Here is a 24,988-nt window from a genome sequence, read left to right on the forward strand (position 1 = left end):
ATTTCTCCTTTTTTTTCTCCATGCCATCTTAGATGTTCTTTTCTCCAGGAAGCCTTGGGCAATCCCACTACTTTAGGGTAGGTTAGTTATCCTGTCTTCTTCACATTCCCAGATGCTACCCTAAAACTTACCAGGCCATCCTCTAATTACCTATTTATCTGAACCCTGTAATAGTCTGTAAGATCTATTGTGAAGGACAGGGTTTATCTCAGTCACCTTCTTTATTCCTGTAACTAGCATAGTGTCTAGCGTATAGTAGGTATTCAGGAAATACTTGTTAAATGAATGAATAACTTCAAACTTTTACAATAAATTTTATAACACAAAACAAACATAACTTTTAAATTATTTCAGTCAACCTAGATGTCCCATTTAACTCAAAGTAAACCAGCAATCCATTTATTTGTTGCAGACAAATTAATAAAACAAATAGTAGAAAAGAGTATGATAAAACTGAACCCACATATCATATCAGTAGAAGAAAATAATAACGTTTTTTGTTCCTTCTAATTTCTGAGATTTTCAGATTTTTTCGGTCATAATTTAAAATTAGACTTTCTCCATAGCACAGAGCTATAATTTTTAGGGCGGCTTAGAAACAATGATGTCAGTATTAGTTTATTTGTAGTCTCAGAGCCCTACTGAGCTGACGTTGGGGAAGTTTTATAAAATGGGCAAAGAAACTTGTGATTAGAAAATGTGGCTCTTCAGAGTTCCTGGTAAATAACTCTCAGGTAACAGTAATAAGCCTATACCATATTAATGTTTTTTAATGAAAACTAATTGTATTTACCATGACAAAAATTTAGTGAGAAGAATAGCATTGTTTTACATTTTTGCAAATCTCTAATGTCTGGCTTAGTAGAAGATAGTTGGATTCTAATATGTGCTTCTGTAGTCAATCTGTAGGAACATGTTATTTAGCCTCTGGAATATCCATTGTTCACTCAGAAAAGACTGAGAGTGAAAAAGAAAAATGAAGTTTTAGCATTATTATGAAATACTGTCGTGAACTTGCATATTGTCTGGCAGGGTCTTGGTCACCCCCAGGGATCCCTGGACCATACTTTGAGAACCACTATACTAAAAGATTGTGCTGTAATTGGGCCTGTGATGGACAAGGTGATTCCACATGTGCAGAGGTGAGATAACTTTGAAGGATGAACTCATTCCTCATAGCATCTACCCCAGCCCTGAGTTGGAGAAGCGGCAAGCCTTCCACACCTGGTCCCCCACAGGGACTGAGTGGAAAGCCCTTGGTGAGCAGCAAGGCTAAAAGGATTTTTTTTGTTTTTGTTTTTTGTTTTGTCTTGGCAGCAAATGGGAAGATGCCTGGGGACTATCTTGCTAGTGATGGAAAATAGGGTGGCCCCTGCCTTCTGGAGGCAGGTCAGGGTCATGAAGTCAAGGATACAGACTGTGCTCTGACAGCAAACCAGGCATTTAGGGGTAAGAGGGCTTTGAGAAACTGCATATGGAGTGGGATAGAGCTGAAAAACTTGTCAGTAGCTGTGGTTAAGTCAGAAGACTTTGTAAACCTCTTTTAAAGAGTATATCATAGCTTTTAAAATTGATTTTTCTTTAGTAAAAATTAAAAATTCCAGCCTGTCTTCATTGTGTTTGAAGAAACCTGGAAAAAGATTTTTAAAACCTCTGATTTAATTTTAACTTCCTAACTGAAACAGGAACACATACATGTTGTCTAAAACTTTGGCAAGTCAGGAGGAGGTTATAGCTCAGTGGTAGAGTGCATGCTTATTTAGCACGCACAAGTTCAATCTCCAGTACTTCCATTAAATAAATAAATAAATAAATCGAACTACCTGCCCACTCAAAAAACAAACAAACAAACAAACAAAAATTGACAAGTACAGAGAAGCAAAAATGAAAAAAAAAATTACCCATAATTTCACCATCCAGAGATACACACTGTTAACATTTTGAAGCATATATCTCCAGATTTTATTTAACCTTATTTCTAGCAGTGGTGTCATTCTATACATACTGTTTTGTAACAGTCTTTTCCCCCCTTAACAATGTATTATAAAACAAGGCGTCTTTCTCCTTTAAATAATATATGGAGGAAGGGCTCTTTTCATCTCCTCTTAAGGAAGAACTTCGAAAGTGCATGTGAACGTGTGTTTGTGTGTGTGTGTGTGTGTGTGTGTGTGTGTGTGTGTGTGTGTGTACATCGTGGGAGGGAATGCCCAGCACCATAGTGGCTTCAGTAAGAAATATAAGTAAGAAAATCTGCGAGGAGAAATGGAAAACAAATCTTGGGGAAATAGAGTTGTGATCGCTTGATTAGCCACCTCTTACACTTCTTATATCTGGAAGATCTTTCTAGAATGTTCTTTGCTCAAGCCTTAGAAAACTCTTTGATTATGGTGAAATAATGAGTAAACTTTAAAGAGGAAATTAAGAGGGAAGAAGTTCAAGAGAAGTTTGGTAGAGGGTGATTGAGCACATTGTTGTGCAATATCAAGGCGATTTGAAAGTGGTACTCGAGTTCCTTGTAGCCAAAGTTAGATAGTTCCATTATTGCATCACTAACAAATGTGGAAGTGATGTCGAGTCACTCCAACATTGACATTTCTGCTGCCAGGGTGGAATATTTAAATCACCAGCTCCGTGACGTTGTGCAGTCCCCCCTGAAGGGGCGAGTTAGTGGGACTGTCGACTGGTTTCAGGGTCAGAAATGGCCTCCCACTTGTTAAACTCAAACCACCCTTTTTAAATATAAATATTTAAATTGTCCTATTGGGATCTTTGGCCAGTTGCCGTATTTGAAACACTCTTGTGTGTACTTTTCCCTCTGTACTTCTTTTGCTTCTTTTGTCATTTTGTTTAGGTTACTACTATGAAAAACTGGTTTTGCTATTGATTTTAAATATTACTGTGATGACAGGTAAGAGGTTCATTCATTCATTTACTGATTCATTCATTCAGCAAGTATTTACTGAAATCTTCTTGTGCCAAGCACATAGTATTATATTGTTAGTATTAGCGTTAGTAAATACTAAGGTAGATATGAGTTCAAGGATTGCAGCGGTTTCTTTCTCATTAAATAAGTATTTTGGATCTTCATCTTTTTCTCTTCTGAATACATTCCTAACAATCTGTGACCAGTCTTACTGGTCTCGTAGTCATATGTAGTTATATGATGGTAGCTTAAGTGGGTGAATCAACAAGTTGGCTTCTCTGCTTGAACTGCAAGGATACTGGGTTTAAACTAGTCATAGGGAGGCAAAGCATTCAAGACGGCGCACATCCATGTATTCCAGGTTTGATGGTCCTCTTGCAGGCGTGCTTCATGGCGATGCCAGCAGGCATGGGTGTGCAGTAGAGGGTGTTGTGCCACGTCTGGGCTGTCTGCCGCTTGAGTGGGGCTGTTGCACCTGCCCAGTGTTCCTGCTTGGGTGATGGACTTCTTGGGGGGAGATGGACAATAAGGGGCGCTTTTGGTAGGGGGGGCAAAGAATGGCTACCATCTTGCATTTCCTTCTTAATTCTCATCATGGTGAGAAAACTTGGCTGATGTTTGATTGCTTTTGAGGTCTCTCTTTGGGTAGGGTGCTAAATATGGCCTGAGAGTACTTTAAATTTATGATTCAAGTCACTATAAGGGGAAACAAATACACTCCTTGTCAAGGTCTAAGTGGTTCTTTCTTTCATTATTTGTGTTCTTGGTGTTCAGTCCACCAAAACATACGAGTATAGCAGCAAGAGTGCTGGCTTAGAAGTCGGAAGACACAAGAAGACATTGGTTTGAATTCTGTCTTTAACACTTACAAATTGTTTAATCTTGGACATGATTTCTTTATCCCAGATTTCTCTTAAAATCCACTTTAATAGTTGAAGTGGGAATTGAAAGAGATCAATCATACAGTTATGTTAAGCACGTAGCTCTTATGTGCTTCCCAGAACATCTATAATAACTATTGTTTATAAAATTCACTTGTCAACTAATCACCTACTTATTTGCAGTACTGATTTCTGCCTTATTTAAGTTCTTGTGGCTCATGTCTTATCTCTTCAGCCATCAGAAGTGTTGAGCTAACGTTTCAAACATGTATCTCCTCCTCCAGGAAGCCCTCCCTGACCTCTTCCTTCTTCCCTCACAAGACTTGGCACATATCTTTATCATTCCACTTATCCCCTTGTATTGTAGCTATCTGTTTGTATCTATATGTTTTACTTACGGAATGGTGAGCTTATCGAAGGTGGAACTATGTCTTCTTCTCAGCACGTAGCAGAACACATGGCCCAGAGAAGATGTGATCAGCATGTGTTTGGTGAATGACTAGATGAACGAGAGTGAGGGAGAAGTGGAACTGGTTTCTACAGGAGCAGAATAGAGGAAGATTTTGCATGGATTTTTATTCAGCCTCTTACCTGCGGCATCTCTTCAAAGAACAGGAGACCTGTCATTCACCTGGAATGTGGAGAGGGACAGGTTACATGGCTCTCATCTCAGCTACGTATATACAAATTCCAGAAGGTTAGTTGTAGTTCTTACTGAAAAACAACAGCTGTGGCAGAGCAGGGCATGATAGGGAAGTCACTAAAAGAAAAGAAGGTAGATGGGACCCTTTCAGACTTGGAGTCTAACCCCAGTTCTGCCTCTAGGACTTCGTAATGCAATTTAGAGTTTAAGTGCTCAGCTACTTGACCACCAAGAAAAACCGACCGGACTTGATGTTTCACTCTAATTTTGATCGTCACTGAGTCTAGATGTATTACAAGGCACTCTCTCTCTTGGCCTTTACCTCTGTGGCAGAGAGCTGTGACACACCTGGCAGCATCCTGATTGGGGATGTGAGCTGCTCGCCTTCCACAGAAGCACAGTCCATGCAAAACAGAATTTGAAACCACCCCTGGGGTGACTTTTGAGTGGAGTGATACTTTATTTGTGGCGTGGTGTGAAGGCCTAGGCTTAAGGGGTACAGGCTCAGATGGTCCTGTTGCTTTGTATTATTTAGTGGGTGCCACTTGACTAGGCAGCCAAACAGAGAAGAAAGCCCATGTGCTGGGAAGAGGAGGAAGGATGGAGAAGCTGCTCTCTTCATTTCCCACAGTTTTGGGTGCAGCATTCCTTTGCTAGCTTTAAAAATGTCTTTTAAATAATTACTTTATGTATCAATTAGGACTCTTTCATTTCTAAGTAAAAGAAACCTAAGAGAAATTAGCTTAAGTCAAAAAGGAAATTCATTGGCTCAGGGAACTGAAGAGTCAATGGGTAGAACCAGCATTAGGTACAGCTGTATCCAGGAGATTTAGTGCTGGCATTGGATACCTGCCTCTCTCTATTCATTAGTCCACTTCCTTTTACGTGGTGGAAAAGTGGCCTCAGGAGCCCATAGACTCCTAGAAATCCCAGTGGAAGATTTCTTCAGTAGCTCCACCAGAGAGTGGACAGGTCTGGGTCCTATTTCCCTGGTCAGCACCTACTAAATCACATGGAGAGGGGCTCTGGTCACAGGCAGGTGGTCTGTTACTGGATGATGGGGAAGGGGTCTCAGGCAGGCAAAACCGATAAGCACTTACTCCATTTTACTGGCTACGTTTTGGGCTTAGCTTGCTCTGCTTGATTCTCTGGCTCCCTTTTCTGCTTTTGCACAAATCATGTATGTGTTTCTATTCTCTCTCCTGATGGTCTCTGCCACTCCCACTTAGCCGTTGTCTCCTTACAGAGGACAGCCCTGTCCTTACCTCCGGCCTCTCCCTTTCTCAGAGAACACTCACACATCGTTTCTATCTGGTGTCCCACAGGCAGGCACTGCAACTTTAAATGTCTAAAACCAAGCTTGCCACAATCCTCTCAAAGGTATTTTTCCCCCCAGATTCCCTTATCACACCAGTAGCAACATCCTCTTTCTACTCTCCCAGAGTTGTAACCTCAAAAGTCGTTCTTTGACTATTTCCTTTGCATATTTTTTTTCTGCTTTATGTGAACTCTCCGTTGTTCTTTATCATTATGTCTCTTACGAATTTATCACTTTCCCTCTGGTTTTATAGCTACTGGTGTATCTGATTTATTTCTGCAAAAATTATTTAGGTTTCTTGATGGGAGGTGTGATGGCTTATTTATGTTTGTACTATTTCTTTCTTGGTTGTCACCCTCCAGCTTCCCTTGCTTTCCACTCTTTCTGTCAGTATTATACCCAGGATTTTATGATGCAATAAATATTTGTTGAATGAAGAAAAGAATTGATGTGCTGTGTAGTATAATTACATGGTCATTATACTTGGTATTGACAAGGAAAGCCAGAGCCTGACAGGAGTTAAAGCAACGAAGACAGAGTTTATGCAAGAACTATTGCAGTGGGGTAGCAGGGACCTCCGTATAGAACTGGGCTCAGTTCCAAGTACATCACGGACAGGTGGGGGTTTACAGTCAAGGAGCAAGGTGGGGGGGTCAGTGGATGGGAAATTACTAAGAGGAAACATCAAGTTTAGGGAGGGATGTTGGTTTACTAGACCTCAGAAGATTCCTACTGAAGGCAGTCCGGGATAATCAGATACCAAGGGTGAGAAATGAGGAATGGGCCAGATATTAAGGGTGATCAAATATTAGCGATGGGGGATTTCTCCAACCTGACTTAGCAGGACTCTTGCTAACACTGGGGAGTGCAGGCCCAGAAGGATGGAAGCAAGGCTGAGACCTAGATGGCTTAGGAGAACCTGGTTAAAGTTTGGTCCAGTAGAGAGTGTGTGTCATTCTCTAAGCTGTGTAATTTCACATCTTGCCTAACTCATTGGCATTTATCCTAGGCAGATTGCCACTGTAAAAAATGCTGAGGGAGGAACTTGCCCTCATTGTTCAACCTTCCCCATCTCCTTTTTGCTCCAGCCGCAGCATTTCCACAAAGATCTATCTGGGAAAGAAGAGGGAAAAAAAACCCCCAACCTTCTGACTAGTCAGCTCTGGAGGAAGACAGAGTAGAGGAAACAGAAGAAGAAATGCCTGGGACTATGTGCTAAAATGATGTTGAATATAATTTGGCGTCTTATTTATGATACAGGCCAAAACCCTCTTTTCTCTACCATGACCTGACTTTGGTGCTTCCTGTGTATAAGGCCCTTCCGAGATCACTTTAATGGGGTAAGAGACTAGCAAGTAGGAGGTTAAGTCCACACTGAGAAAATATCTTTAGGAAGAAGTCAGCCCCCTGTGCATTCGTGTGTCTGCCGGTGGGGGTGTGCGTTCCCTAGCACAGAGCTCACAGGGCCACAGCACACATCGGGTGGCGCTCTTGAAAACAGCAGTTTTGTAAGAGCAAACAGGTGGAAGGAGGAACAGCTGAGTCCAGGAAGGCGAAGGAGAGAGTGAGAGCGCCTGAAGGCACATGCTGTTCTGGTCAATCACCTTGCCTGTCTGCCCAGGAGCTCTTGTGGACCACGCTGGCTTCATAGTTCCTTCAGTGTTTGTTTTGGAGGAGAAGGGGTGTGTTTGAGAGGACGTTTGAACTTCCTCAATGGTTCTACCGGTTCTGCTGTCACCCTCAATGTGCAGGCCCTGGGCGCTCGTCCTGTTTGTCTCTGCCCTGGGCAGCACCGCCCTTTCTCAGACAGCTGCCTTCCTTGTGTGAGGTTCAACTGTTTAATCAAAGCACTATCAAAATCAATATTGTTTAAAGCCAAACAAGGTGCTGTGTAATGCTCTTTGCATTCTACTTGCTGGAAGATAGCTATTTAATTAAACTAACTAATTAATTTTCACTCATAACTTAGCTCCTTTATTTTGTTTTTAATTAAAATATAGTTAGCATTCAATATTATGTCAGTTTTAGGTGTCCTACCTAGTGATTTGACGTTTGCAGACATTGTGAAATGGTCACTGTGCTATGCCTAGCAACCATCTGTCCCTTGCAAAGTTACTGCAGTATTATCGACCACGTTCCTTATGCTGTGTATTATATTCCCATGGCTTTTTGTACCTTTTAATACCCTACACCTATTTCACTTCCCTGCTTCTGACAACCACTGTTCTCTGAAGGTAGAAGCTATTTTAAATAAATCAGGCTGCCATTAATTCAGTTTTTCATGCTATTAGTATTCTATCCTCATTCTAAAATCATAAAGCAAAGCCTAGAGGTTTGTCATCTCTCTTCCTTTTTGTTCTTTCTATATAGATCGCCAAGACTCTCAGCTATCTTGCAGTGTTGATTATGTATTCGACTGCATTGTTTATTTTTCCTAACCATATATAGGAGAGTGTCTTTAATAACGTACAGTGAGCAATCTGGGCATCCTTAGGGATAGTGACTTTAAAACTCTTGATCGCCATTTATAGTGAAAAATGAACTTTACATCGTGTGGTCCAGTGTACACGTACATGCTACGTACAAAGTGTAACTGAAGCAAAAGTTTGATTAAGTCATACTTACCCTTGTGTGTAATGCACTCTACAGTTCCTATTATATTGTTTTTTACTTACAGAATGCTGACTGTGACTTAGTGGATTTCCTGATTCACTAATGGGTCACAATTAGAGTCTGAAAAGAACTGCTTAACAGTCATCAAGTTTTAGGAAGGTAGACTGTTGACTGAGTTTTCTCTTTTTTTTTTTTTTTTTTTTTTGCTATTTTTCTAGTTTCTAGATTTAAAGAGATGTGGCCTGCTTTATGATTGTAGAGGTCTAACATTTTTGTAGTGAGTTTTTGTATAACAGTCTTAGACTGTTAATTCTGAGACTTTGCAAGTTATCTTTGGGCAGCTTCCCCTTTTCCTCCTATTTTATAGTTGGAGGAACTTGAAGTCCAAGTCCTTAAGACTTCCTCGCAGGGAAACAGTGCTGCTCTGTGTTTACCCTGCTACACTTATTCCTGGAGTCCTGCAGTGGGGCGGTTGAACCACATGGACTCTGTAATTTTTGAGCCTAACAATTATGCTCCTGGGTGTCTTCATGGTAATGAATAAACTACACCCGCTTTCTCTCCCTCAGTTGGCTTTTGAACTATTTTCTCCCTCCATTAGTTTATTGTCCCCTATTCTCGGCCTAAGGGAAGACTAACGCAGCATTGAGTGTACTGTCTCCTCTTCCAGGGGTGGTGCACAGCTGTCACTGTCAGGAACCCAAAGGAGAGTTTGAGTTCAGTAAAGAACAGCTTTAGGCACATACTAAATCATTAAAAAAAAAAGTCTGTGCATTTTCTTTAAGGCAATTGAAGCTGTAGCTTTCAACAACTACCTATATTTTGATGTGTTTGATGTTTTTTTCATCTTTCCGTCATAAACAGTAGTGATCTCTTTTTACCAAATCTTACATTTTTAATTTGACTGTTTCTGTTGTGAAAGGAATTGCAGCACTTTAAGGTCAAACAATTAACAACAACTTTGGAGTTCTCAGCATGCTCAGTTCATAGTGTATTAGTCAGCACGAGCTGCCATAACAAAATACTGTAGACTGGGTGGCTTCAACAACAGAAATTTATTTTCTCATGGGCGGGAGACTGGAAGACCAAAGTCAAGGGTTGGTGTCTGCTAAGAGCTCTCTCCTTGGATGGCTGATGGCTGCTTTTTGGCTGTGTCCTCACATGGCAGAGAGAGGGAGAGAACAAGGAAGCTCTTTTGTGTCTCCTTGGAGCAGGGCCTCACCCTAGTGACTTCATCTAACTCTAATAGCTCCTAAAGGCCTCATCATCAAATATCATCACCTTGTGGGTTAAGGCTTCAATGTATGAATGTGGGAAGGACGCAATCCAGTCCATAGCACAGAGCTAAGGTCTCAGTGGGGTTTAAATACTGGCTGAAGTATACAAAGAAATGTTCTTTGCACACCTTAAAGACAGACTTTTCTATTTGAGTGAATGAGTGTATTTCATACTCTATAATTCTCATAACATTTATTAGCAATAGTAATACGTTTAATTTCTTTTGTATTCTTCCTAATAATGCAAGTATATGTAAGAAAGTTTACAATTAAAATATGCCCAAGAGTAAAATGATACTTTGAAAAAGTTATTTCTGCCCAGAATTTTTTCTAATGCAGATTCTGTTCCTCATTAATAGTTAAATAAATTTCTAAACAGTCTAGCACCATTTTCAAAACTTTATATAATATAGGAAAGCTACCCACCATCGAGAATAATATATATCTTAGCAAACAACCATTTGTGCTAAAGACATATTTTAAAACAACTTTTATATATTGAAATTATTATCAGAGTCTAGAATGGATGAATTTCTTGACCATGAAACTGTGAGGGAACCAGGTGTTTGTCTGCAAGAAATGCTATACAGACCCACTCCCGTAGCCAACACAAAACACCTAATCAAACCAAAGAAAAACAGAGAGGGAAGGTTGAGGATACAGAATTGTCTTAAAACTCCTTGTGAGAATTACCATCATTCTAATTTTAATATGTTTAAAATCCCTGGAAATCCCCAAATCCATTCTTGTATTTTGGCTGCTACAGGTAGACTGTTGACTGAGTTTTCTCTTTTTTTTTTTTTTTTTTTTTGCTATTTTTCTAGTTTCTAGATTTAAAGAGATGTGGCCTGCTTTATGATTGTAGAGGTCTAACATTTTTGTAGTGAGTTTTTGTATAAGAGATAGTGTTGTGTGTCTAGAGGAGATGCTGTCTCTACAGTGTCTATGCTTGCAGCCTTCTACTATGTTGACACGTATATGTTTACTTTGTGTCTTCTCTTCCAGTGTTTATCAGCTGAAGAGATCTTTTCCCTTCATGGCTTTTCAAATGCTACGCAGATAACCAGCTCAAACTTCTCTGTCATCTGTCCAGCGGTCTTACAGCAATTGAACTTTCACCCTTGTGGGGATCGGCCCAAACACAAAACAAAACCAAGTCTTTCAGAAGGTATGTTGGAAGCTTTTTCTCCCATTTGTTGGAAAAGTCTGCGAGCTAGTTTGAAATGAAAATAAGGCGCTTCTTTTTCTGCTTTATTGCTCTTAATTAATCTACATCAAATCCCTTGAGTAAAAATACTTATATTCTGGAAGTATTTAGAGTATACATAATTAGAACTCATTTAAGCTTCAGAAGTTATGCTGTTTGATTTATGGAGTCAAAATTTTACTTGGTACCAATTGAAAATTTTAGAAAATTTGGTTCTTGATTTTAAACAATGTGTTTTATGCTGTGTATGTTGGATGGCACATTCACTATTTGGGTCATAAGTGACCAATTTCCATTACCTTCTGCTTATCGTATTATTTTAAAACTGTCAATTTATCTGCCATTGTTAGGAAAGGGATAAAGGAACTAGTGTGGTTCTAGAGTAAATCTTAAGGTACTGAGTTATTAGTGCTTTAATTTTCATAAGTGAAAGGAAACACCAGTGCCTATTTTAAGTGCCTATGATGGTGTTGCCATAGATACTGAATTAAAAAAAGTAACCTGCAAAAAAATGTTAAAAAAAGAAGTGTGTCCTTACTGGTTAGTTCACATACTCCATTAAATATGTAGAAGAGTTCTTTTACCAGTGAGAGAAACCAATTGTTGAGGGGTTATTTTGCTAGCTCTGTGCAATTTCTTGATATTCCCAAATTGCTACCGTATCCCACACGAGTATTTTAATTCTTATTTTTTTTGCTCCTTTATGTTCTGTGTATTAAGGATTCAGCAGTGAGCAAGAAGAAAAAGTACAGTAAAAGCACAGATTCTGAAGTCAGCCCACCGAGGCTCACATCCCAGCTCTGCAGCTTTCCAGCTATGTTGTGTGCTTGACTTTATGTCTGTGGGCTATCTGCCTCACTTTTCTCATTTAAAATAATACCTTTCTTATAAGGTTCTACAAGGATTAAATAACAATGTTTGTAAAACATTTAGAGTACTATCTGGCACATAATAGGTACTATATATGTATCTTTTAAATAAAATGTATTTAACATGTACATAATTCTGGGGACAGGGGGAAAAGCTTCAGAAAAAGCAAATCCTCTACTCTGTGCAAGTCAATTACTGATACTCAGAAGTGTTTTAACCCCAATTCCCAGGTTACTCTCAGGAACCAGGTGGGAGGAACAGGGAAGTGGGAAGCAGTAAGTGGAAGAATTCTAGGGTCAACACTGCAAAGTCACAAAATGGAAAAATCAACACTTCTTAGTTACAAGATCAAGTAGACTCTGACTATTTGGACCCAGGACCCAATAACGAAAGAAATGCCTCTTAGGGTGCATGTTATCTTAGGAGTTTAAATAAGGTTGGAGTGGGTGGGATTGGGTGAGAGGAGATAGAGAAAAGTTTCTGGAGAACTAGAGGAACTAGAAGAATACTCACTGCTCATCTAAGATGTTGAATTTGATGGCATATTGCCTATACTTGGTGTAATATCTTAATTGTTTCATTTTCGCGCAGCTGTGTAGTCTTGGGTAACTTATTTAATGTCTCTATGCGTCATCTGTAAAATGGAGTCATAATAGTACCTTTCTTACAGAATTACTGGGTGTATCAAATGAGTTAATACATGCAAGCACCCAGGACAGTGCCTGGTACGGAGCAGAAAGAATATGTCTTCACTCTTCTTATATATGTGCTCATAGGTTCACCCCATTCCCTGGCTGTGTGTAAGCTTGTCCTTTTCTCACAAAGAAATCATTTTTTAACTACTGAAATGCATTGGATTCTTGATATAACAGTTCACCTAATATAGAGTCAATTTTGAGCTCATTTAAGGGAATGAAAAACCAAAATAAAAGCAATCTAAAGGAGTCATGATACAGAGATTTTATGAACACATTTACTCTGATATTTCAGTGAGCAGAGCAAAGAGTTTTATTTATCTGAAACCTCACATTTTGTGGTTTTTAAATTGCCTTTCAGGTGCTTTATAAACTCATACTGATGAGTGCAAGAAACTGATGATAAATTAAATTCTCTAGGATATTAAGTACATTTTAGCAAGAAATTAATGGCCAAAAGTTGCCTCATTTTTTTTTTTTTTTGCAATCACAGAATGCGGTTCAATTCAAATAACAGATAAGAATAATAGAATTTTACTCGAAGTGTCCCTGAAAATCACATTGTCTAACTCGTAATACAACCAGTGACATAAATCTATGCTCCAGAGAGGTTAGGTGGCTTCCTCTAGGTACAATACCTGAGACGGGATGACAGCCCAGGGCTCCTGACTCCTGGGTTGTTGCTCTTTCATTGTCTAACAGTGGGATAAGTGAACTGAAATTTGCATAATGTCTGCTTACTAATTTTTTAAAAAAGTAATAATAACACTTACTGAAGACTTACTGTATTCCAGGGACTGTATTAACTGTTTTTATTCTTGTAAAAACTCTATGAACTAGGAGAATTCAATAAGTTTAAAAAAGTGAAGTTCTTAGAAGAATCTTAACACATTCTGGGCATTCAATAAATATTAGCTGTTGTTACTAATATTGCTTGTAATGTATTAAAAATCCTTCAGAGTTCACTAAGAAGCAGAGAGAAAGGATTCTCCCTGGAACACATCATTAGAGGGAGTCCTATGGGTGTATAGAGCAGTCCAAGGAATGCTTTTATACCAGTTCAATCTTTGGTGCCCAAGTTGAGGGGATGAATGGATTTTTTTTTCTTGAATAATGTTCTAATGATACAAGAAGGGGAAACCATCTGCAGTGCGATGGTTCACACTTCCACAGTTCCCCAGGTGCTTCTGATAAAATGTGCACAATAGTAAGGAAGGTAAGAAAAATTGGACAAGGAAATGAATTAGTATTTTTTCGAAAGAGTTCTGGGCTGCACCTTGAGATATGGCATTCATTAATTCATTCATCAAGGAATGTGTGCTGTTTGCTAAGCAATGTTCTAGGCACTGAATAAAATATAGCCCCTGTCCTTGAAAATCTTATAATTTGTATTAGGTAGACAAGTACAGGAGTGATAGAATGATGGTAGCATGCAAGAAATGGTGGACGGTCCACACACCTTCAAACAAAGAGCTGTGGGAAACATGACAAGCAAGGCCCTTCTGCCTGGAGGAGCCAGGAAAGCTTCTTAGAGGAGATCTTTGAGGTGGCTGGGAGAGCCCTGTGTGAATCTGTCAGGCAATGAAGATAGAAAGGTGTTTCCAGACAAAGAACCACAGTGCAAAGATAATTCTGCTTTTGGAAAACATTGTATCTGCATAAAGGCTGTGTTGATCTGGGTAAATAACATTGGAGAGGTGGTGTGGCAGTCTGTTTATGAAGGATAGTTGTGAATAGAGGCACGAGATGATTTGAGCTGTGTTTTGGGATACTAAGTCTGGTGGCCATGCCAAGTAGGGGGAGGAAGACCAGAAAGCTGTCATAATGTGTCAGATGAGGAGAGTGAGAGATGAGAGCCTGAACTCAAGCCATGAGCAACGGGAGGGAGAAGCTGGAGCGAGAGAGATCTCAAGCAGAATTGATAGCATTTGGTCACTAATTATCTTTGGAATTGATTGTGGAGAGTGAGAAATTGAAATTGATCCTTATCCTTCTGCTATTTACAGAAACCATGAACATGGGCAATGAAATAGAATTTCTCAGGGGAAGCTGATGAATTTTTATGTGTAGTGGCTTTTCCTCCATTTGGTGCTCAAAAAATTTTTGCATTTTTCTTTTAGTTTCAATGTGTATATATCTTGTCTACCCAGCTGGATTATATTTGTTGAATGAATGAATACATGTAGGCTAGTGATGGGATGGAAGGTTAGGACAACTACACATTGATATACCATGGAGGAAGAGGTGGGACTGAGAACTTAGTCTAAGTGGGAACTTTGAAGGGAGTGGGTAGTATTGTTTTAGGTGATAAGATAAGAAAAAGGAAAGAGGTGGACCTTTGTGAGTCCAATGAGATGACTCTAGGGCATGATCAGAAGTCTGGGACTGATAGGAAAGTATCTGGAGAAGAGAAAAGTCATGGTCGGTGCTGTGATGGTTCTTGTGGTAACATAGTAAAGTTTATTATCTGTCCTTTTCACTTGGTATCCAACACAAGCTAGCTTGTCTTGCTCTGTGTGTGTGTGTGGCTGCTTGCCTCCCCAGGCAAAGAATCCAAGGTCCTTGTTGGCAGGAACCACGGTTTGGTCTACATCCTGGACTCCATAAACATTTGCTCTGGCTGTTTATTTGTAGTTAGACTCGCTTGAACTAGAGTAATGGTGAGCAATCCTGTATTCATGAAGCACGATAATGAAGGTCCACAATTTTGTTGAGTCCCTTGGGCTTAAGTTAGATTACTTCTAAGGAGTAACGAAGCAGATTGCTAATGAACGTGGACTCTGGAGCCGGACTGGGTTGGAAATCTAGCATTCTATCCACGTGACTCTGGCAGCTTATTTGAACTCCACATACCTTGGTTTCCTCAACCGTATGAAGGAGGTAGTAGCAGTACTTACCTCAGAGGGTTTTGTGAAGATCAGATGAATTAATACACATTAGTCATTTAGCGCAGTGCCTGGCGTGTGGCAGTCACTCACCAAGCATCTGGTGTTACTCCGCCCTCCATTGTGTGTTGACAGAGGAAAGCGGCCCAACATTTAAAAATGTTTTCTGGGCATTTTAAAGAAGTGACAGTGCAGGGGCAGCTTTCTAACCTTTCACACTGTTCCTTTGTGCACAGAAAATGGGGCCACAGGCAGAGCCAATGTCCCACAAGTGCAGGGGCCGATTTGTATACAGCCGGCACTGCCGTCCACCACTGGCCGGTTCACACGGTCTGTTCCCATTTTGTTTTTAAACCAAGCCTTCTAGGATAACCAGGGGGATACTGAGGCCCAGAGCAACAGGTCACACATGTCATTAGCCATAGAGTCAGGATGCCACTCATTCACTTCATTCTAAGTAATGTTTATGAAGCACCTACTGGGAGCCAGGCCCTGGGGTTGGAGAGAAGACGGCACCAACTCCTTTTGTCACCATGGTCTCCACCGGATGGGATATTTTTGCCTTCATCTGAGCCAGGTAGGGTGGGCTGTGCAGTGTGTCTGCTCTATGCTGCCGGCTTGTGCTGCCTTCCTGAGTGCTCACTGCACTGGGGCTCCCTGGGGGCCAGCAAGGGGGCTGAGGTGCTGCTCCCCCCGCCACGGTGGGGGGGCTGTCCACAGGCGCCTGCAGACAAGTGATTATGGCAAGCTCAGTGTCAACAACTGTGGTCATCTTGAAGCTAACTATCCCCACCCATCTCCACCCCTGCCTTGCACTCGCCTCCCATCCCTTCTCCCTGAAACTCACACTGCCTCTCTTATTCCTCTGGAAGACTGAGTTTTACACTAGGCTTTGAGCCATAGCTGAGACTAGGTAGCTTGGAGCCTGTGGGTCTCAGACGATCACCCTGCTAGATGCTCTCCAAATTCCCTGCAAGCTATAAATAAAGTCCTTAATCCTGTAATGATGATGTAGGATGGATGAAAGCGTGGGCAGTATTACTATTAATATTTATATGCTGTATTTATATTCTCAGCTCCCTATGTAATTTTCATTGAGAAGATTTTGTTGTTTTAAAGAAGATACCTGTTTTAAGCTTTTAAAAAAGAAAGTCGTTTCAGGCTTAATGTACAACTTCATTTGGCTCCTTTGCTCTGATTAATTTCTGCTCTTTTCCCTCTGATCCACAGTTTGGGGATATGGTTTCCTGTCAGTGACAATTATTAATCTGGCATCTCTCCTCGGACTGGTTTTGACTCCGTTGATAAAGAAATCTTATTTCCCTAAGATTTTGACCTTTTTTGTGGGGCTGGCTATTGGGACTCTATTTTCAAATGCAATTTTCCAACTTATTCCAGAGGTAAGGAGGTTGGCTGTTTGTTTCCGTGAATAATTGTTTCTTTTAAATGTTTCAGTGCTTTGTACATTTTAAGCCTCCATAATTCTCACGGCCTTTTATGGTCTGGTTTATAGTGTTTTGGATAAAAGAAAGCTGAATCACAGCAAATGAAAAGGCTTGTCCCAAGCTGCAGGGGAAGTCAGTGTTCGAGATAAAATTAATATTCTGGGAGGCCAGCCACCAGGACGTGCTCAGACAGCTCTGGGACACCTCGGAGGGCCTTAAAACTCTATTCTGTCTCACATTTGGCAAATTTAATTTTTCTACACTCTTTTATTATTTATATATTTATTTACTTCTAAAGAGCATGCAGTGTCAAATTTACTAAAGATACACAACAAAATTCCTTCATATATTTACAACAGCTATAGAAGACTAGAGGATAAATTAGAACATGGTTGACAAACCTTTTCAGTTTTTTTTGACTGTAGGATAAAAATCAATTGAGGGCTGATAACTGAACAGCAGCTTACTTTTTCTCTCTGATAAAATATGTTATTGATCTGCCGTTGACTATAGTGTGCTATTCAAATAACCAACACATAAATATACGTGCTTTACTTTCTGAATCACTTTGCTGTACACCTGAAACGTTGTAAATCAACTATATTTCAATAATAAAAAATGTTTTATTTCAAATCTGTAATGTGATCATATAGGGAAGAGAGACTGAGGGAGGAGGCTTAAGAGAGAGGAAAAGAGAAGGGAAAGAGAAAGAGACCTTAATAGGAGGGAGCCACAAAGGGGAACTAGAGAAATACCTACACACGTGGATCCCATGCACACACGAGGATGCAGGGACAAGCTCCAAACAAAGGGAAAGTTGTACCACCGCCAGCTCCTAAGTTGTAGGAAATTTTATCCGAAGATCCTTTTAGTTTTTGCAGCTGTGTGTGAAAGTAGGGATATAACTTCTTAAAGTCATAGTTTTTATTTTATTATTGCTATTATTATGTTTAGAAAGGACCTAGGAGAACATCTACTACAAACTCTCAACTGTAGAGATGAAAAAATTAAAATCCAAGGGGGTTAAATGACTTGATTGTAGCCACCTCATCAGCTAGTAGCAAAGCTAGGATGACAAAACACGTGATCTGATTTAAAAAATTCTATGTAATAATATGTATGTAATATATTTAACGTAATATATTGCATCTTTAGCTCATCTGATTTCTGTGTCAGATTAAATTAAATTGATACTGTGTGTGGACTGAAGATTGTACATTTATGATTTTGAGGTTTTCTATTTTATTGCAAATGTAATTATACATAAAAATGTCTATTAGGAAAATCAGAAACTTCTTTAACGGCACATACAAATGTTCTTTTACCTTTCCGTGATAATTAGGAAATTATGAATGTGATCAGAGAATTGTGGAAACACTAAAGAATCTATCTTTTTAATAATATCCCAAATTTATATAGATAGTTATTTCTTCTTTTTTTGGCAAAGTTATTTCCCTTTTGTTATTTCATTTTATTTTCATAACCTGTTAGGTCTTTGGAGTAGGTATTTTTTATGCCATTTTTACACTGTATATAAATAGGCACAGGGACGTCACTAAAACGAAGACGTGGTGTGAGGTCTCCCCAGAGACAGACGTAGAGACAGACGGCGTCCTCCCTTCTAGACTTCTGTTCGGAGGAGAGAGTCACAACGTGTGGAATGATACAAAGCTGTGGCTTTTCATGCATTACTCTCTCCTCTTATTTTGTTTAAGTTTGTGCTTCTTGTCTGCTAGGAGCATCTTGACTCTATGTAACTTCAAGCTCCAGCTCTTGCCCTCTGTCCTTTAAATGATGAATTACTTCCTCTTCGGTCTGTGTGTGCTGGGTATCTTGAATCTTTTCTTGTTTATTCTTGGACTCAGTCTTTGGTTTGTTTATCTCTTTAGGACTTATTCGGATCCTCTAAGGTCAAGAGGGTTTCTCTTGGGGAAACAGTAACCCAAGTGACCTGCCATACTTGCTTTAAAAATTTGGATATGGTGGGCAAATATGTTACTTTTAGGAAGAAGTGGATAATCAATGTCTCATTTATCTTTATTACCCATATTTAATGTTATTTCATAAATAAAGGAATCATTGCTGCTGTTTTACTATTAAAATTTTACTTTTTTAAGGCAAATATTGCTGAAGGTTTTATAGCTAGGAAACTATAAGATCCTTTGGGGGCTTCACTTAATAGGATTTCTTTTGGTTATAAGACTTCTGTGCCATCTCTTACAGTTTGATTACTCAAATTTCAGAGTTTCTGTTTTGTGATTTTGGTGGGTTAATTCCAAATATTACCTGGGAGTGAAGAATGGACTTAGAACGTTGGTGAAAATTGTTACTGAATCAAAGTAAATTACTTGGCTTTATCTGAATTGCCCTTTTTTCTCCCTTAGGCATTTGGATTCAACCCTAAGATTGACAACTATGTTGAGAAGGCAGTTGCTGTGTTTGGTGGATTTTACATACTTTTCTTTTTTGAAAGAATGCTTAAGATGTTATTAAAGACATATGGTCAGGTAAATGGGCTTTACTTAAAATTGGCTTTATTTCTCATTTATTTGAACAGTATAGTTTGCTGTTTTACCCACTAAAGCTACCTGATAGATGCAAATACAGGCAGGAATTTTATTCTTACAATTATGCGAGCAGTGTAGATATTAGATTTGTGAATGTGAGGAGAAAGAAAAGAGTCAACGTATTGCTAAGTACAGGAGGAACACTTGATTTGTATTGTAGAATTTGGAGTAAATACTAGCACTTTGATGTCCAATAACAGATGTACATAATTTGTATTCCATCCGTATTCATCAGCACAGGAAGGATATGCTCCCTGACATGAAGGAACAGAAACAGCAGAATCTAACAAATGGGCATACACTTAGAGGGAGAGAAATTTTATAAACCTAAAAAGATCACACCACATACAGAATAGACATACAAATTTTCTCATGTAAATAAAACCCACTAAATTCTGTTTTCCTGCCTGTATGTGCCATCTTTTTTCTTCTTGTAACCTTTTCCTCCCTTATTTTTCTGTGTAGAAAGGTCATACCCACTTTGGAAATGATGACTTTGGTCCTCCTCAGGAAAAAACTCATCAACCTAAAACGTTACCTGCCATCAACGGTGTGACATGTTATGCAAATCCAGCTGTCACAGAGCCTAATGGACACATCCATTTTGATAATGTCAGTGTGGCATCTCTACAGGTATTGTAATTCTTTGCACTCTGCTGCATCCTTGACACACTATGGAGACTGCTGTGAATTCAGTCAAGTCAGTATTTCGCACATTTAATTGTGTCAGATTTATTCCTGTATATATGTGGGATAAGCGGAGTGTAAGTCTGTTTCTTTTTCCACTTTCCCTCCATCTATTTACTATAAACACATGAGTTAAGCAAGAAATTGTAGGTTACTAGGTCAGAGGCTTTATTATTCTCTAAGATTGTTTAACTGTGTAAGAGTCACATAGATTTATATGATAGCAAAATTAATTCAGAGCATTTCTCTTATTTTGCAATTCTTTCTAAGATCCTAAACCAAAGAATCTCTGAGTGATTTTGAAACTGAAAGATTTGTAAGCTATTAAAATTGTATTCATTAATTAATTGATTTAGAATGCGTGTTCCCATTTTCTAAATAATGTTAAGAGGTATCATTTCTTGAACATATGGTAAATGCCAGGTAATATGCCAGAGCCTTATTTTATCTCCCTTAGCTTTTATAGCAACTATTAAAATTAGGGATTATTTTCTACATATTAGAACTACATAGCAAAACTATTAGAACTGAAAGTAGGGATTATTTCCTATATATAAGAACTATTTGGAAAGCAACCCCAAATTATGTATGCAAAAAGGAGAATTTATTGGAGAGATAATGGGCTGTCTAATGGAACAACCAAGCTACAGGGAGATCAAGAACCTGGAACCATGAGAATCATCCGGCCTCCCTCTCTTTCTTCTTTCTGCATCTCTGAGCCATTCTTTCCTTTTACTGTGGGCTGGCTCCTTCATAAATGGGAAGCATAGCCACTAACAACTCCTGAGATCTAAGTTTTATAATTTCAGCTGCTAGAAGGAAATTGACCCGCCTCTTCTGGTCCTAAATTCACAACTCTGGCAAGTGTCTCCTTGGTCCAGCTTGAATTAGATGTCCACTTAGACTAGTCTAAGTGCTTAGACGGCTGGGTCCCTTGTACGCCCCCAAGGAAATGTAGATGCAGCAGAGAAGTGGTTATTAAAAAGTGAGACTGGGATGTCATTGGTGTCCACAGCATTCTCATTTGACAGATTAAGAAAGTGGAGCTTTAAATATTAAATAATCTCTTCAGTGTCACTCAGCTTATAAATGACAGATCCGCAAGCTACACAGTTAAACACAATATAAAAGAGAACAATTAAAAATAAAATTAAAAGGAAGCCAGCCAAGTAAAAAAAAAAAAAAAAAGCAGAAAGAAGGTATTTGGAAGAGGTTATTAGCACAAATGACCTGAGTTTCCTTCTGGAAAGAAAGCATGATCGGTCCTTCACTTCTTCCCACCTGATTACGGAAAATCTCAAGTGTATTTGAAAAGGCAGTTTTGTATTAGCACTAAACTAAGAGAGGAAATTATTTTATGAAAAGTAATGAATGATGCTTTCAGGGAAGATTTTTGCAAAGAATATGGAAATGTTCAAATAGATAACTTCTTATAATAATTGCAGCTAACATTTATTAGATGTTCAAGGACTATGCCTAGAACTTTAGATGAATGATCTCGTTTGATCCGTGAAACAGCTGAGGAGACAAGCACTCTTACAATGAGGAGGCTGTGGCTTAGGTCAAATAAAACCAAGGACACACGGCTCCTAATGGTGAGGCTTGAATCAGGACTGAGGTGTCTGGTGTTGAAGCCTGCACTCTTGTCTGCCTTGCAGGACTGCCTTCTGCATGTCACTGCTCTAACAGAACCAAGATGATCACATTAACTCTTAACTTAGTAAATAATAATTTTTGTGGAGGGAAGAAGATAACTTGCCCCAAGGGCCCTGCTTTCTGAGGACAAATAAAATTGAATGACTCAAAAGTTTGACTTTAGTTTTCAAGTTTTAGGGCTTGGTGATGTGAAAATGATATGTGAGGTCTTCTTTGATTGATCGAGAAACATCCCTTAAGAGGTCAGCAGAGAATTGGATGATGAGAAAGAAGAGCCAGCCATGCAAATATCTAGGAAAATAATATTCGAGAAGCTTTGAGAATAATCAAACAGATCCCATCCAAGGGAACTGGAAGCTCAGTGGCACTAAACTTGCCAACATCAATGCTGGAGACCAGTGGCACTGTATTCTGTTGAATGTTCTGAATAGAATACACTGTGCAGTTGTGAACCTGGGTGGACTACCAATCCAGTGAGAGAGCAGAATGAAGCTAAGAGTCTGGAAATACACTTCTAGGAACGAGAAGTCCTCCTGAAGGCAGAGAAGGGGTGTGCCAGGACGACACCCATGCACCTGGCCTTGACATGAACTGTAAACAGTCCTGGCACTTGGTTCCTCTGGGGACTGGTTTCTGGACTGTAATCTCCAGTGAAGAGAGATTTAAACAAATCGAGCATCATACTGTTATTTTCAGTTTTCTCTTACGGCATTAAAAAAATGGAAAGCAGTGGAATTTAAGAACTACTATTAGGATCTATTTTGCTTTAAGAGATAGTGGGTAGAGAAACGTGAGCGATACTGATTTTAATAATAAAATTAGAATATTTTCTAATATTTTCTTGGGATAGATTTAACCTGAGTGACCCCATTACAGTGATTGAACATGACGTGTAAAACTCGTGGTTCATTTTGAATTCCAAGTCTAGCTTTGAGAATTTGGTTGATGATTTCTTGTTGCGGCTTCTTCAACACAATGAAGTTTTTCCAAATTAAAAATAATAAGAAACCATCTAAGAGTGAGTTAAGAAAAGTAGTTGTAGCTTGACATTACTATCAAAGGAACACAAATTATGTGACAATCTAGATTATAACAGCATGATTCTTGGTTGTTCTGGAATATAGGAAGAACAAAATAAATGTTACAGAATCATTGAAGTGCATGACTTAGGGATGTCTTTTTTAATGTTCATCTTTGGTCCATCACAGAATACTCAGAAATGCTATAATGTTTAAGTTTAGTTGCCTTCAGCATTTTGTCTGTATTCAGTCATATAAAGACCATATTTTACATGTATTTTTGAAAATTTTGTTGCCATGGAAGCGTATTTATCATGGTAGGAGGGTAGAATTTTATATGGAACCATCAAAGTCCTAGAATTGCCAAAGCATTGCTGAAGTAGAAGATATTTTGTTTAACAGTTTGTTAGCTTGATTTTATATTTAGAGAAATGGTGTGAAACTTCCCTGGTCCCCTTGCTCTAGCCTCGATAAATGTTAGCACCACAACCCACGTGGCAGGTGTGTGCGCTTTGCTGTGGGCATGTGGGCGCATGCGTGTCTCGGGGGAAAGGTCAAGGTAATAGAGGCGTAATAAGAAGACAGTTTTGAGGGAAGGATTCCATTTCTCCGGTTATTCAGTTATTGCCACTAAGTGATGTTTCTTATCTTACCCTGTGACACTTGCTCGGATCCTTTCTCTCTATGACTATTGTACAAACACAGGGAGAAGGCATTTCAATATCTATACGAACAGGTGGGTCTTCCCCCCGCGAGCATAAGCTTTGGATGGACTGTGTTTATTAGACGTTGCTTCCTCAGGAATGTCAGGTACTTTGGGGAGTGTTAGCTCTTCAAGGCCACTAGAGGGCCCACCTGGCTCATTCCTCCAGTAGTCCGTAATCAGTCTCTCTAAATGAACCTCCTGTGCTTTCATTCAAGAACAAGGTGCTGCTCTATCGCACGGGGAATTATATTCAATAGCTTGTAATAACCTATAATGAAAAGAATATGAAAAAGCATGTGTATGTGTAACTGAATCACCATGCTGTACACCAGAAACTAACACAACATTGTAAATCAACTACACTTAAAAAAAAAAGGATGCCATTAAATACAAAGTGATACGAGCCATTTGTTTCTTCTTTCTAATAGAAGAAAGATTAATATCAGCCATTTTTAGAAGTTGACTATTGTGAGTTTTATGTTTAAAATCGAGGTTCAATGAAGTGGAATTTAGCTGCCAAGTGTGGTGCTGTTAGGGAGACTTACTTTGTCAATAACTGAAAGGGAGTGATACTCTACAAATACAAAGATAACATTTTTGAGGTGCTTGGGTCTCCATGAGGGTCAAGCAGGTTTTAAATACACTTCATGATTCAAGTATTTATTGAGCACCTAATATGCACTGGCATTATTCTAAGTACTGAGAAGCCATCCATGGACAGAACAGAAAAACTCTGCCCTTCTGTAACTTAACTGAAAAGTTATATAATATACAGAAATACTATATAGAACAGTGGAAAGCATCCTTTTTTTTTTTTTTAACATTTTTTATTGATTTATAATCATTTTACAATGTAGTGTCAAATTCCAGTGTAGAGCATAATTTTTCTTTCTTTCTTTTTTTTTTTTAAAGTTCAAAAAACAAACCAGAAGCTCTGTGTATCTGTGGGGCTTGTCTACTGCTCTTGTCTCTTGTGTGGTTGGTTTTTCTCCATTCTGGATTAGGAAGGATGGGGAAATAGGGTGGGAAAAGAAGGGGGGCTGTGAATGTCTGACTCCATACTGTTGTCTTCACTCATGTACTTTACTCCAGGCTTCAGTTTGCTCAGTGCCTTTTTTACTTTATTTTATTTTTGGGTGGGGGAGGTAATTAGATTTATTTATTTATTTTAAGAGGAGGTATGGGGATTAAACCCAGGACCTCATGCGTGCTAAGCATACGCTCTACCACTTGAGCTGTACCCTCTCCCCCTGCTCTGTGTCCTTGAATCGAGGGTCTCTCTGGTTCAGTTTCCCCAGAGGGTAAGTCTCCAGTCATCATTTGGGGTGGTTGCCCTGCTGTATTGGCTTGGGAGCAATGATCTGGGGTTTTAATTGCTCCCTATATAAACTTACAACGAATTCCCTTACTTCTAGTTCCACTCTTTCCCTGCCCCCTTCAGAGAGACTTGGCACCTCTGTTCCCTGAACTTTTCTGAGGTTCCGGGCTCTGCATCCCTTTATTTCTTGTTGACTTTTTCGCTCTGTGAAGCCAGAACTCACCCTCTTCTTTTCGTCTTCCAAAATAAATATCTCAGTGCTCTCATCTTCCAATCTT

General features: G+C 39.2%; 1 protein-coding gene across 2 annotated transcripts in view; it reads left to right on the forward strand.

Annotated features, from left to right (window-relative positions):
* The window catches only part of SLC39A8 (solute carrier family 39 member 8), a 66,238-nt gene that overhangs the window by 13,213 nt on the left and 28,037 nt on the right, over positions 1-24,988 (forward strand). For both annotated transcript variants that reach the window (XM_010953587.3, XM_074343212.1), the window contains exons 3-6: positions 10,661-10,823; positions 16,543-16,712; positions 19,142-19,264; positions 19,790-19,957. In XM_010953587.3, coding sequence (XP_010951889.2) covers positions 10,661-10,823; positions 16,543-16,712; positions 19,142-19,264; positions 19,790-19,957 — 624 coding nt within the window. The remainder of the gene's footprint in view (positions 1-10,660; positions 10,824-16,542; positions 16,713-19,141; positions 19,265-19,789; positions 19,958-24,988) is intronic.

This window comes from Camelus bactrianus, chromosome 2 (assembly GCF_048773025.1).
Source record: "Camelus bactrianus isolate YW-2024 breed Bactrian camel chromosome 2, ASM4877302v1, whole genome shotgun sequence".
Taxonomy (NCBI): Eukaryota; Metazoa; Chordata; class Mammalia; order Artiodactyla; family Camelidae; genus Camelus; species Camelus bactrianus.